The sequence below is a fragment of the Lissotriton vulgaris genome, chromosome 4_1 (genome assembly GCF_964263255.1).
Source record: "Lissotriton vulgaris chromosome 4_1, aLisVul1.2, whole genome shotgun sequence".
In the NCBI taxonomy this organism is placed as follows: domain Eukaryota; kingdom Metazoa; phylum Chordata; class Amphibia; order Caudata; family Salamandridae; genus Lissotriton; species Lissotriton vulgaris.
The window spans coordinates 1081705624-1081721332 of NC_141691.1; the positions used below are offsets into that span (position 1 = coordinate 1081705624).

At 49.6% G+C, this 15709-nt stretch overlaps 1 protein-coding gene across 1 annotated transcript in view; it reads left to right on the plus strand.

Annotated features, from left to right (window-relative positions):
- TRIO (trio Rho guanine nucleotide exchange factor) overlaps positions 1-15709 on the plus strand; it is a 5246815-nt gene that overhangs the window by 4172115 nt on the left and 1058991 nt on the right. The window contains exon 49 of the mRNA XM_086965300.1: positions 13205-13452. Within this exon, the coding sequence (XP_086821426.1) occupies positions 13205-13452 (248 nt within the window). The remainder of the gene's footprint in view (positions 1-13204; positions 13453-15709) is intronic.

Sequence of the window (15709 nt, forward strand, 5' to 3'; positions counted from 1 at the left end):
CTAACCCTAAGAAACCTTATTGCCATGTCTGTAAACAGCCTGCCCACTGGAAGACTAACAGCAGTTGCCCAAGGGCCAACAATAAGGAAAACATTCCCTCAAGTAATAGTCCCAGACCTCCTGTTACTATTAGTAGTAATCCCCTAGGTGGTGGGAGTGGCCCCAAGAATTTGGCTGAGTTTACTTTGGGAACTCATGTGGACTCTGGCCTAACCAGGTCCCCTAACACAGCTACTCTTGTCTGTGAAAATGGCATAGGGTTTGCCAACTTCACTGCTTTTCCCAACACTTTGGGCAAGTACAGACAGGAGCCCCACATCAATGGCCAGAAAGTTGAAGCCTACAGAGACACAGGGGCTAGCAGCACTATGGTGACTGACAGTCTAGTCCCCTCAGGACAACTTTTACCTGGGTTCACCTATCAGGTGACCAACATTGATAGAGTGCAGAAAGATCATCCCATGGCAGTAGTAATTCTCAGCTGGGGTGGTGTCACTGGCCCAAAGAGAGTGACAGTGTCTTCAAACTTGCCTGTAGATTGTCTACTAGGAAATGATCTGGAGATCTCAGCCTGGGCTGGGGTAGAACAAGAAACCCATTCCAAAATGGTAGGCCTTCCAGAAAAGGTTAGTGGGGCTGTGATGGCCAAAGCCCCAGCTCAAGCAGAATTTCTTCCTAAAGAGGTTGGAAGGGCTGTGATGGTCACAGCCCAGTCTCAAGCAGACTTCCCTGAAAAGGTTGGCAGGGCTGTGATGGTCACAGCCCACACCCAAACAAAGTTCCTTCCTGAAAAGGTTGGTAGGGCTGTGATGGTCACAGCCCAAACCCAAACAGATTTTAGTGTTGTGAAGCCTGAAACTATGGATCACTCCACTCAGACAGAGAGTATTGGGGAGGAAGAAAAGTCTCCCTCCCGCCAGACATTAGGTGAGAGTCAGCCTCCTCAGTGAACTGACCCTACCGCTTGTGAAGGAACTGTCCCAGAGGTAGTCAGGCCTGGCCTGACAGAGCCCCTGATGTCAGTGGACCTTTCCAAGGTGGGACCCAGTCTGGAGTATGTAGCCTGCCCCTCTCTACCCTGCCTCAGTCAGCCCAGGGCTGTAGAGGTCAGGGAGGCCAGTGGACCCCAAAGGCCCCCTGTCCACAAGAACACCCCCATCAGCAGATTAGGGGCACCAAAGCTAGCAGCCCTAGCAAGGTGAAAATGTCAAAAACTCCTGAGGGATCTCCCTTACACTTAGTTAGGAACCTCCCCCAGATGGACTCTGTTGGGCACAGCCAAACCTGGGAGCCAAAGGCCCCAAACCTGACCTGTCCCTCCAGTAAGCCAACAAAAGGGACCCAGCCTCCAGCTGTAGGCAGCCAGAGGTTGACCCTGAGAGCCCAATACAACTCAGTCATGAAAAGAAAGGCACACATGGTGGATAGTGATTGGAGGAAGCTGAGCCCTACATTAGTGGAGCCTCACTTCAGTACTCCATCTCAACACCAGCCTTTTACTTTGCCAAAACACTCCACAGGTAGAGATTCCCTATGGTGGAGAACCTTTGATGCCCCTAGGGTGAGGGATTGCTTAGTGGACCATGAGACAGGAGGTAACCATGCTAGTACAGGTACTTCCTTATATGGCAAGTTAGGCAATATAGGCTTACCTGGTCAAGGATAGCCTTATCTCCTTTCCTTTGGAGGGGGGGGGGGGGTGATTGTGTAGGAAGATGGATACCTGACTATGGTTACCCCAGATTTTTTGCCTTGTCTTTAGCTGGTTTTCGACTTAGTTGGCCTGGGATCGTGCTAATCAGGGCGCCAGGATATCTGCTCTCACTATAAAATGTACTCCATGTACTCTCGGTACAACTCCAATTGGATAATGGGTCACCTCATGAGCCCCTGTACAGTGTACCATAGGTACCCAGGGCATAGGTGCACCCAAGGCCTACCAGGGGCTGCAGCATATCTTTTGCCACCCCTGGCTGGCCATCCAGACTGACACAACTGCTGATCACTCAGCTGGGGCAAGGTCGTGGGATGTATGATGTTAGCACTCACACTTCTACCACGCATACCATTACCACACATTTTTTACAACGCAATACCTTTACAACGCATAGTGCTTTGGGTGCTGGATAGTGAATTGTTTAATTTACTATTCCAACACCAGTCCCCGTGGACACTAGGGAAGGTTATTGGATAGTAAATTAACCTATTCACTAGCCATTCCCTAAGTCAGATCGCCTCAAAGCGCTATGCGTTGTAATGGTATGCGTTGTAACAGATGCGTGGTAATGGTAGTGCGTGCTAAAAGATGCGTGCTAAAGGTTGTATACCAGGTCGTGTAATCACCCCTTGCTTAGGTATAGTATTCCTATACCTACCATTATATATAAACGCATATGCACCTATAAGTCATTCCTATGGCAGGCCCTAACAATCCTGAAGGCAGAGTGCTTGGTTTTATGTGAGATGAGGCTCTAGAATGAGCTGAGCCTGTCTGCAGCTTTCGGAACCATGTCCTTATAGCTGTTCTATGATATAGCCATACCATATACTCTTAAGTGCATTATAATCCTCGCGGTTGAATGCTAACTTTGGTTTGGCTTTATCAAAACATGCCATGTAAGGTGTCATACGCTTTGGAATACTACCCCCTCACCAGTTCTGGTGACTGGGGTAGCTTTCCACCCTTCTAGAGGGAGAAGACATGTTGCTCCTTCTAATCCCGGTTAAAGTTAACCAGAGCCTCAGCATCACAAAATGGATGCAGCTGCCACAGACACAAGTCTGACCTCCTGCTGTTGAGAGTCCTTCCAGTGAGGGAGGCTTGGACAATAGGTTTCCTGTCTTGGGAGGTGCTAGCACCACCCCAGACAGGCCATAGTGTTTTGGGGCCGGGAGGGCTGAATGAAATGAGACACTGCCTGGGGCACACAAGGTGTCCCATGCATAGTCCAGTTCAAACCGGTGCTGGGGCACTCCAGCCCCAGCTCGAAACTGGACAAAGGGAAAGGGGTGTAACCACCCCCTTCCCTGGTCCCACCCATAGGAGGGACCTAGCAGGTAATCCAGCCCCTAAATGTGGTATATAGGTAGGAGCTGAGTCCCAAGACTTTAGATTTATCCTGACTGAAACTTGAAACAAAACTCGGGACCTTCGACGTGCTACCTGAAGATAGAAGACTGAAGAATCTCCCTTGTGGTCAAGGAGTGACCACCCTGTGTAAGCAGGCACCATCAAGCGATCAACGGTTTGCTTTGTCGACGCTCCCGCCGGAGCCCGAACACAGAGCCTGACAAGACCCGGACTTCCAGACTTCCTTCAGCCCGATCCACAGCCACAGCAAAGCTGAGACCCATGGAGGTGACGAGAGATGTGGGACCGGCCATCTTGGAAAGCCAGCGAATTGCTTTCCGTGCAACTTCTGAGGCACCCTCGAAGTTGTGTATTGGGGATTGCGAAGCCCCAGCCCCGAGCACCAACTGCACCGAAGATCAGCCCTCAACACTCCACGAGTTCTGCGTGGGGCCCATCTGCATTTTCCTGCTCGGCGCGCCTGTCCGGTCACTTGCCCGTTGGCTAGTGGCCTCTGTGACGACGAACCTTTGAATTTACACTGCTGGTCTGGTTAATCCAGACTGGCCCCTGCTTCCCTGAAAAGGAGAAGCCCATCAGATCTTGCTGGTCTGATCCAGAAGCCATCTTCGATTCCTGCGTGGGTTGCCTTTGCCGAGGCTTGTTGACTCCAATCCGAAAGCCGACACCGCCGACAGCGAGAGCCTTCGTGGGACAGTCCGTATCTAGCTCCTGGTCGTCGTCGACACCTCCTGGTCCCCATGGCTGCGGAGACCAGCTTCACAACATCACCTGATTGCTTCGCGACCTCGCCTGGTTCCTTCCTGGTCACTGGCTAGTGACCCAGACTCTGTCCCCTAAAGCAGAGGGGACAGAGTCTGGGTCACTAGCCAGTGACTAGGATGGCACCAGGAAGGAACCAGGCGATGTCGGGCGCACTCAGGTGGTTGTCGAGAAGCTTGACTCTGTTGCCACGTGGACTCTGGGGCATCGACGATGTCCAGGAGTGGATCACGAGCTGTCCCACGAAGGCTCTCGCTGTCGGCGGTGTCGGCTTCCGGATCGGAGTCAACAGGCCTTGGCAAAGGCAACCCACACAGGATTCGAAGATCACTTCTTACTCTGATCAGCAAGGTCAGAGAGGTGGCTCCTTTTCAGGGGCGCGAGGGCCAGTCTGGAGCAACCAGACCAGCAGAATAGTTTCGTCGTCATAGACAGACGCGTCGAGCAGGAAAATGCAAAAGGGCCCCACGCAGCACTCGATGAGTGTGGAGGGGTGAACTTCGATGCTCAAGCTGCTCAGGGCTGGGGCTTCTCAAACCCCAATGCACAGCTTCAAGGATGTCTCGGGAGCTGCACTGTCAGCACTTCGCAGTCTTTTCAAGATGGCCGGTCCCACGTCTCACGTTGCCTCCACGGGTCTCTGCTTTGCTGTGGCTTTGGATCGGGCTGTTGGATGTCTGGGAATCCGGTTCTTGTCGATCTCTGTTGCTCGAGCTCCGGCGGGAGCTGCAACAAAGCAAACCGTTGGGAGCTGGATGGTGCCTGTTTGCACAGGGTGGTCACTCCTTGACCACAAGGGAGATTCTTCAGTCTTCCACGTCAAGTGGGATGTCAAAGGGTCCAGAGTTTCGTTTCAAAGTTTCAGTCAGGATAATCTAAAGTCTATGGACACAGTTCCTACCTTTATTCCAAATCAAGGGGCTGGATTACCTGCTAGGTCCCTCCTATGGGTGGGACCCAGGAAGGGGGGTGGTTACACCCCTTTCCCTTTGTCCAGTTTCGCGCAAGAGCTGGGGCTGGAGTGCCCCAGCACCGGTTTGAAGTGGGCTATGCATGGGGAGCCTTGTGCGCCCCAGGCAGTGTCTAGTTTCACTCGCCCTGCCTGCCTCAATCCACTATCTCCTGTCTGGGGTGGTGTAACACCTCCCTGTGACAGGATACCATTTGTCCAGGCCTCCCCTGCCGGAGTTTCGGTCAGCAGCAGGAGGCCAGACTTGTGTCTGTGATAGCAGCATCCATTTTGTGATGCTGAGGCTCTGGTTAGATTTAACCGCGTTTAGGTAAAGTAACATGTCTTCTCCCTCGAGAAGGGTGGAATGCTACCCCCGTCGCCAGAACTGGCGAGGGGGTAGTATTCCAAAGTGTATGACACCGTACACGACATGTTTTGATAAAGCCAAACCAAAGTTAGCAATAACCGCGAGGATTATAATGCACTTAAGAGAATATGGTATGGCAATATCCTGGAACAGCTATAAGGAAATGGTTCCGAAAGCTGCAGACAGGCTCAGCTCATGCTAGAGCACCATCTCACATAAAACCAGGCACTCTGCCTCCAGGATTGTTAAGGCCTGTCATAGGAGTGACTGTTGGACTTGGCCCTTCTGGCAGGTTCACCCCTAAACTTTTTGCTGTTAATGGTGACCTGGTGATGGTGATTTTTTGGTTCTGCGCACTTTCATTGTGTCCCAGTGGAAAGTGCGTACGCACTCTGAGTGCATGGAGTAAGGTTGGCCTGCCCTCCCATAGGAATGCATGGGGAATGTATGTGTCCGTGGTAGTTCCTGATGCGTGGGGTATGCAGGCTCGAGTCTGGTATGTGCGTACTCGTGTGATTGAATGCTGCAAAATTATGTATGCGGTGTGTATGTGTCTAGTGTGGAAGTGCTACTTCTAGACATGGCTGTATGTGTGCTGTACAGGTGCTGGCGTGTGATTGGCTGGAGCTGGCTGGGATGCCAGGCTCCATGAGTCATAATGGGTCTGCCCGGTGGTGAGTGTGGAGATTAGCATGCTGATGGCTGGGGAGGGAGTGCACCTGGGTCCTGAATAGGGCTGGGCTTTCACCACACAATGCTGGCTCCGCCCCCTGTGGTGCGTCTAACGACCCTAGCCCTGCCAGTGAATAGAGTGAGGGGCTAAGCACATCCAGAGTGCTCACAAACCAGCTGCGACTGGTTTCTCCCCCACCCTGCACCTCAGACAAAGGAATACTGTGTATAAAAAGGGGCTGTGTCCCCTTACAAACTGTTCTCTTCCAGGATCCTGTCTGAGGGGGCTGCTGCTGTTGCTGGGCAGGAGGACCGCCACTTGGATTGCCTCCCTGCCTGGAGGCCCTGTGAGCTGGCTCTTGGCCCAGCCTTGCCCCCCTGCCTACCTTCTTGAACTTTACAAGGACTTTGTTGCTGTACTGGTGGACCCCTAAGCACCTGGAAGCGCTTTATTTGCTTATAGCGCCTGGGAGCGCTGTCTTTTAGTGCTTGGGAGCGGTTATTACCCTGCATTTTGCGTGGGGGAAAGCAGGTGCCCATATCTCGGTTCTTCTCGGTCGTCGTCTCGAATAACTACCTATTCGATACGACGACCGAGAAGAACGGAGATATACTGTTTGTCGAAGGTGAATATTGATATTACTACCTATGGATGTGAATCTTGACATCCCTATTTTCGTTTCCACTGCAATACATCAATCACAGAAATTTGACTAGTCCATCCTAAATTAAGAATCTTTTCCATCCAAGTATCTGGAGACTGGTTCCATCAAAGTATCTAGAGACTGGTTCTCACTGATAAAGCCCAGGAAAACAGAATACAAGACGTAACCTTTGATTACTATTCGCCCTGAAGAAGTCCTTCGGACGAAACGCGTTGGCTACTTGTGTGTGAAGATTTGGAATAAAACAAGAAAAGAAAACTCCATGGCTTATTGATATTATTAACCTCACTAATACTGTCACTATATATTGTATGGTGTGCTGAACCATTTTTTGTTGAACCGCAGCCACATTAAGTCGAAAACCAGTGAATCAAAAAGCAAAAATTGGGGTGACCAAAGGAAAGCAGACCCTACTCTGCCCCGCACCAGCACCCGCCAAGTCGAACACCAGCAGCACCCACCTCAAGTGCATCCTGCTCAACACCCGCTCCGTCCACAGACACGCCATCGAACTCTGGAACCTCCTCGACACCACAGCCCCTGACGTTTCCTTCCTCACGGAGACCTGGATGAATGCCTCTTCAGCACCCGACATCGCCATCGCCATCCCAGAGGGCTACAAGATCACCCGGAGGGACCGCACCGCCAACCAGTTGGGAGGAGGCATCGCCATCATCCATAGAAACACCATCCGTATCACGACCAGCACCGACAACACCCTTACCACCGCTGAACACCTGCATTTCCAGATCCACACCGACCCGAAGACCACCCTCAGAGGCACCCTGATCTACCGACCTCCGGGACCACGCACCCAATTCAGCGAGGACATCGCCGACTTCGTCAGCCCGCATGCCTTCCCCTCCGCTGACTACATCCTCCTGGGGGACCTCAACTTCCACCTGGAGAACAACAACGACCGCAACACCAGCACCCTGCTCGACAACCTCGCCAATCTTGGACTCAAGCAGCTGGTGTCCACCCCCACCCACCTCGCCGGACACACACTCGACACAGTCTTCTCATCCAGCACAGACATCGCCTTCAGCCACGCCACAGAGCTTCAATGGATGGACCACAGCTGTGTCCACTTCACCTTCAAAAGAACGATGACCCACCACCACCAGCAACAGGTTGCCCGCAGAAGCTGGAACAAGATCACAGCCGACCAGCTCACCACCTCCTTGAGCCAGCACCCTCCTGCCAGCTCAGCGAACCCCAGCCAGGCCGCAGACAACCTCACGAAGTGGATCAGCAACTGCGCGGACGAGCTCGCCCCACTGAGGACCCCGCCCAGCAGATCCGGCAGCAAGAAAGCCCCATGGTTCACCGACGAACTCAAGAGCTCCAAGAAGAACTGCCGAGCCCTCGAGAAAGTCTGGAGAAGGGAACCAACACCGGACAACAGGACCACCTTCAAGCTTGCCACCCGGAAGCACCACCAGCTGATCCGCGCCGCCAAGAAAACTGCATTCAAGGACCGGCTGGACAACAACGCACACAACTGCAAGGAACTCTTCAACATCGTGAAAGAGCTTTCCAACCCCAGCGCAGGAAACAACGACATCACCCCATCGCAAGACCTCTGCAACGCCCTCGCCTCATACTTCCACAACAAGATCGCGGACATACACAACAGCTTCAACAACCAACCAACGCACACCACGACCGAAGTACCACCCCCCCACCACCACCCTCCGCGCCTGCACCGAAGACACCGTCCGCACGATGAACTCCATCCACTCAGGATCTCCGACCGACCCCTGCCCCCACCACGTCTTCAACAAAGCCGACGCTGTCATCGCACCCCACCTGCGAGACATCATCAACACATCTTTCGACACCGCCACCTTCCCTGAGAGCTGGAAGCACGCCGAACTCAGCGCTCTACTCAAGAAACCCACAGCGGACCCCACCGAACTCAAGAATTACCGCCCCATTTCGCTCCTCCCGTTTCCAGCCAAAGTCATCGAGAAGACCGTCAACAAGCAGCTGGCTGCCTTCCTTGAGACAAATGGATCCCTCGACCCCTCACAGTCTGGCTTCCGAGCCAACCACAGCACCGAGACCGCCCTCATCGCCGCCACCGATGACATCCGAGCCCTGATGGACAACGGAGAAACAGCGGCCCTCATCCTCCTAGACCTCTCCGCTGCATTCGACACTGTCTGCCACCGCACCCTAGTACAGCGCCTCAGCAACGTCGGAATCCAGGAGAAGGCTCTGGAATGGATCATCTCCTTCCTCGATGGAAGAACACAGAGAGTCCGCCTACCACCGTACAAGTCAGAGGCCACCGAAGTCATCTGCGGCGTCCCTCAAGGATCCTCGCTGAGCCCCACCCTCTTCAACGTCTACATGAGCCCCCTCGCGGCCATCGCACGCCAACACAACCTCAACATAATCTCCTACGCCGACGACACCCAGCTGATCCTCTCCCTGACCAACGACCCCGCCGCCACCAGAGCCAATCTGCACGAAGGGATGAAAGAGGTAGCCGAGTGGATGACGACCAGCCGCCTGAAACTGAACTCAGACAAGACGGAGGTCCTCATCCTAGGCTCTTCACCCTCCGCCTGGGACGACTCCTGGTGGCCTCCCGCCCTGGGCACCGCACCCAAACCGACAGACCACGCACGCAACCTGGGCTTCATCCTGGACTCCTCTCTCTCCATGACCAGGCAAGTCAACACCGTCTCCTCGGCGTGCTTCAACATCCTACGCATGCTACGGAAGATCTTCTGGTGGATCCCCACCGAGACCAGGAAGACCGTCACCCAGGCCCTCGTCACCAGTCGACTGGACTACGTAAACGCCCTCTACGCCGGCACCACCGCCAAGCTCCAGAAGAGACTCCAGCGGATCCAGAACGCCTCAGCCAGACTCATCCTCGACATCCCGCGAACCAGCCACATCTCCGGACATCTCAGAGACCTGCATTGGCTCCCCGTCAACAAAAGAATCACCTTCCGCCTCCTCACCCACGCACACAAAGCCCTACACGACCAAGGCCCGAGCTACCTCAACAACCAAATCAACTTCTACGCTCCCAAACGCCACCTCCGCTCAGCCAACCACGCCCTCGCCGCCGTCCCCCGCATCCGAAGAGCGACAACAGGAGGAAGGTCCTTCTCCTACCTGGCCGCCAAGACCTGGAACTCCCTCCCTCCCGACCTGCGCCTGACCCAAGACCACCTCTCCTTCAGGAAGAAGCTGAAGACCTGGCTGTTCGAGCAGTAACTGCACCCCCCTCCCCCCAACGCCTTGAGACCCTATGGGTAGGTAGTGCGCTCTATAAATGTCCTTGATTGATTGACTCTCCTACACACTCTTTGACTCCCCTATCCTCACTCACCATACTACCCTTTCCTCACTCAGTCCCTTCCTCCCTTACACTCAGTCATTCATTTATACACTACACATTCATTCAAAAAAAGTATGACACAGTATATAAGAGATATAGCTCTTCTTGGAGAAGTGAAGTTAATTCTGAAAAGAACCGTTTTTTTTGTCTTTTTTGTTTTGTATTTTTTTTGTCGTTTTTTAAGTTTTATATTTTTTTTGTATTTTTTGAAAGGAAAAAATAAACAGGAAACGAAAAACTGCTCAACAGGAACAAACAAAATAATTTTTTTTTTTAATTATCTTCGGGAGCATTGGTGCTCCCTAATCTTTATCTCGATTAGATTAACGCTCTGCTCTCCATAGCAGAGTATTTCATAACAAAAGTTACATTTTATATGAACTTTGGCCAAAAGTGTCCGGACTTCTAAAGATGATGTTGATGGAGATGCTGCTCCGGATGAGGTGCTGGGGACAGCAGCTGGAAGTTCACTTGCCAGGGCTCTTGTGGAAGCGCGTGCATAGTTGTTCAGAAGCACCTTCTTCACATGCCGCATCATGGTGTGGATGCTGAAAGAATATTTCTTTTTTGGGTCACCCCTCGACAGCACACTTCCATAGATAGTGCATTTCACCTTCGGTGCATTCACTTTTTTTTGCCCCTCAGGATATGTGAAAAATTGCCAGATGAAGGACTCCTTCACCTTCTTGGCACGTGGCTGCTCTTCCACCAAGTCGATATCAGAGTTAGAAGAATCCTGTGGCTGCTGTTCTGTCATTTTGATACGAAAAAAGCTGGAACAAAGCAGAGATCCTTCTCTCAGGAAACCAAAAGAGATAGTGAGGGAAGTGAGTGGGGTTTTTCAAGATTCTGGAAAAGAAACTACTATAAACCAATCAAAAGTGTTGTTTTCATGTCACATGACTTTAAGTGTACGCAACGTGTGCGCACGAATGCGCGCACGTTGCGCGACCATTGCATATAAATGACGTTTTACCCGATTTTCGTAAAAGCTTTTAAAAACGTGAAAAGGAGGCAGGGAAAAAACTCCTTGACTCCCTAGGCATTCTCATGGGGTCCCTGAAGGACCCCGAAGGGCAAAAAAAATTTTTCCCAAAAAAATTGCGAGGTGCACGCACGTTGCACGCACCCTCGAGGCAGAAATGAGTCAAAAACAATAGTGGAGAACGTGAAAAGGGGGCAGGGTAGAGACTCCCTGACCCCCTAGGCCTTCTCAGGGGGTCTTTGAAGGACCCCGAAGGGCAAACATTTTTTTAAAAAAAAAATAAAAAAACACGAGGTGCGCGCACGTTGAAAAGAATAAAATAAAAATGTAATCGACATATTTGACTGTTTATGTTTTGATTGAAGATGTAGACTATACTGTTTAACTTTATCCAAATCATAAAAACTAACTATGCCGTTGCATATTACAGGATACAGTCAATGTATTACAATATACAAATGAGATGTCATCAGTAATGTCACTGACCATGTCATGAATGATGTAATATGTGACATCATCAGCAGTGGATTGCGGGCGCGCGAGATATAGTTAGTACAACTAACTATATCGGAGGAATTTCAATGGTTTTGTATGAGTGAAATGTCCAGCTAACTATAACACCCCTAAAATCTACAGTTTTTTCAGTGAATTTCAAAGGTTTTTTAAATGCTAATTCCTAACTATATCAGGCCTGAAACCTATGGGTTTTTCAGTGAATATATATATATATATCACTCTGTACTATACCTGTAGTCAGAAATAAACCATGCATCACTAATTTAAAAGGCACTGAATAATGAAGAGATCTTCCAAACGCCTACTGGCCAACAAAGGACTCTAATATAGGCCCACACTGTAGTTCCAGACTAGCAACATACTACAGCCACTTCTTGGCATCTCACTATGACAGTCAAAATTGGGATGAAATTAACAAAGTCTGTCTCAGCCGGTCTCTCCATCATTTCTGCCTTTAACCTATGCCTGCTAAACAAGATATTTCAGAATGTAGTTATCAGTGCAGAGGGCTATGAGCATAAGAAATAACCAAAAAGAGACCTACAGAGGTGCTCGATGCTGCCAGCTTACTGAAAACCATAAACTCTACGCCTATCTCTCACACTTCTTGATCCATCACACTGCTAAGCTCTGAATCCCATAGCATGGTAACCGCACCTTGGTGGTTCTCATGCATGACAAGGAAACACTCCCCACTAGGATCAAAAGAAAGACCAAACACTTCCAACCAAAACCCTACATGGTACAGTGATCTACCCATGTAGTCAATGTCTTGAGCACCTAACATAGGGATAGTAAGCACTATACAAATGTTGCAGTAAAATACTTAAGCAACATTTTTAACATAAAAAATTATGTTAGCAATTCTGACTTGTACTTTGTTTTTATAAGCAATGAGGTCTTATAACTTTGCCTTGAAGCATATTAAAATAGAGGAGGGGGAAACCCCTGACACTGGTATTAAGTTCAGGTGAATGGTGCCACTAGGAAGAATCACACAATAAAATATCTGGATATACCAGGTTCACGTGATGGTGCTGACAGATGAGGAGAACCACCAACCTCCTCAAGATAGGCCTGAGCCAACAAGAACAACTAAAACTCCCCAGCACACGTCGAGTGTAAGTAACGTTTCTCAACTAAGCTTTGTACATAGTTAGCTCAATACATATTCACCTTTTTTCTGGTTCCTTATGCTGCAAGCGCCTTGAGACCTCACGGTGATAAGCTGCGCTATATAAGAAACTCTGACATTGACATATATAATAAAGGTTTCAAAAGGCTTCATTCCAGTTCCTCCAGATATCAGACATCGCCACTCGTGTGAAGCCGAGTACGGTAACAGGTGTTTTTGAAGACTGGGTATACTGAAAACCCGGGATATTGATAGGAATACTGACTTTGACGCCGCCTGGACAGAAACCCTTTGTGAGTTGGAAGTATCACCACAAATCGAAAGTTTTCTACTGAGGAGATATAGCCTTGAGAAAGTCGCGGGATAACCTCCTTGTTTGCGACAAAACATGTGTTGGCTGTTGGGAGCTGTTTGAAGATCTACGCTAATAAAAACAACCAAGAAGAGAAATAAAAGAATTGTGTTTATTATATATGTATTGTGCTAACTATGTACACTGCTTAATTGAGAAACTTTACTTATACTCGACGTGTGCTGGGGAGTGTTAGTTAAATTAGAGGAGGTGGTTCAGATTTATAGGCAGTAGTATTGCACAATGTATGTTGTATAATCATTGAGAATTTTGTCTGTGTTAATCCTAAATATTGTTTGCTTTGTTCTTTCTTGTCTCCCCATCTCTGTTACTACACCCAAAGAGTGAAATTAGCAGCAGTAGCAATATCTCCACCATGTTGGTGACATACGATTACATGGCGGTGAAGGAGGATGAGATCAATGTTTGCCAGGGAGAGGTGGTACAAATTCTGGCAAGTAACCAACAGAGCATGTTTCTGGTGTTCAGAGCCGCAACTGATCAGTGTCCCGCAGCCGAGGGCTGGATCCCAGGCTATGTCCTTGGACACACCAGCGCAGCCATCATAGATAACCCCGATGGAATGATAAAGTGAGTATGTGTGCTGCATGGAGTAATGGGAATTTGTTGGGTTTTCAGAAATGAATTATTGTGATTGAATAATCTGTCATGTCTGTGTTGATTTCTTATGTACACTTATAACCAAGGCACCTTTATTCATACTTATGGGATGTCTTTACCCTGTAAGTTCAGTACAGCAGGAATTCCCTCAGCACTAAGAGGCCTTAACTTTTGTGGTGCACCAGCTGAATGTACGGCCCTCTCACCTGCTTGTCCTCTGTCAGCATTTATTGCAATTTAAAATGGAAGATTGATGCATCAGGGCTGTGTGTGAGTCTCCTCACGACCTGAGCCCTAAACAGTATTACAAATTTCATGCGAACTAGGAGAATTTATGTTAGAAACCGAGCACAGGAAAATCCACATGTGACAAAGTTCAAAGTCCAAACCATAAAGGTTTAAAAAAAATGATATAATCATTTCAGAAGGCTCACAGGTAATGATTAATCAAATCAACCTAAAATATGCTAAATATATGCAAAATATCATTGGCAGTGGAATCTAACCTATCAATTTCAAGTAACCGTTTATGGTCCAGCGCAATCCAAATAATGAGTCCGAGAGCACCTGTCTTAACGACTGCTCAGTTCGAGGCAGAGGAAGAGAACATACATTTTCTAAGTGCAGATCGATAAAACAGACTAACGTGGAGTGTGCACTATAAGGGGACCAAGAAGGGACCTGTCTTGAAGAAAATATTGTAAGGGCTAAAGTAGTAAGAGGTTGGACTTGAAGTCTAAGGTAAGCAAGGGAAAATCTTGGCTCTTCTTCAAAATGGATATTTCTTCCAGTAGATTCCTTTTCTCATGAATATTCTACAGGTGCCAGACTGCGTCCTGAAACCCCAGCTCTCCCCCCACAGCAGTAGCTCTCCCATACTTTTAGTTAGTGCCACATGGCGTCCGGCTTCCTGAATGAGAAGACATTGTTGTCGACTTATATACTGGCATCAGTTCCTTGGATTCGATCATTACATAACTTATCTTAAGACTCTTGTTTTTCAATGCACACAAAGGCTAACACCAAACAGAAGGCCAAACTATTCTCGTCTAAGGCCCAGATGATCACCACTAGGCAGTCCCTATCGATTCCTTCAGCTCCTCATTGCTGGACGCTCGCAATCTCAGTCTAGAGGAAGGTCTTGAGATGGGTCACGGAGCCACTCTAAGCACTCGTCGTCACAGTTGAGGTAATCTGGAAAATCCGGTAAGTCCCACCTACACAAGAAGCCGTAGAGATCCCCTCAAGACTTTGCCCATTCCAAGAAATTATCGTGAAACTGCAGTTACTGTTCTAGTTACATACAAGACTTTGATACCAGTTTGTCTCGGGGAAACATGGCGGCAGCCGGTTGAGCTGCTGCAGTGCTCTGCTCCTGGGTTCCCGTCTGTGAAAACTTCTTCAATGATACCGGTGTGAAAACTTTGATGCATGCTTTGTGAGGCTGTTGCTAGTCACTGCTAGACATTGTGTTCAGTAATTTCGTCTTTCCGAGAAAGCTCGAGTAAGTTTCCCCTTGTGCAAGATTGCTGCGTTTACTTTGCCGTCCCGTCTGCATTAGGCCCCATGTGTTTGGAGGGGGCGTGCTCTGTTGTGGATACATCTGCTGATGCTCTTGCTGCTGTGGGTGCTGCTGACACTGCAATCCGGTCGGGGGTTTTGAAAGTGCTCCGGGGCTCACCTATGATTTTGCCACTGTCATTGGGTCCACTGGTTTGGAGCCTTGCCGCCCTGGAGCTCCGACGTGGACGCTGGACCTGCTGTCTTCTTCCGGGTCATCCTGGAGCCGCTGTGAACCCTGCTGCTGAGGCGGAGGTACCTGTAGAGACGTCGGAAGAAACACTGGAGGAGGGGAGCTCTCTGTCGACCACGGCCACGATTCTGGTGAAGGTGAAGGTGGGAACGGCGGTAATGGTGGGGGCTTAGTGCAGCCCTTGGCAGGGGGCGCACACCATATGAGAAAACGTAAGGGGCACAAAAGAGAGTGCAAAAGAGGGAAAAAAAGCAAGAGTGTACAAATGCAAAATACTAGGCTCCCTGCAGTATATTGCTCAAGCCCTACCCCTGCTCCTGTCTTATGCTTAGATGTGGTTAAGCCAGTGAAGCTTGTGGAGCCGCTTAACGCCATCTTTGACAACGTTGGCAGTGCCAAAAAGAAACTTTCCACCTATTTAACAGGGCAGGTTAAGACGAAGCGAGCCTATACGTGTAAATCAACTAAGGGGTC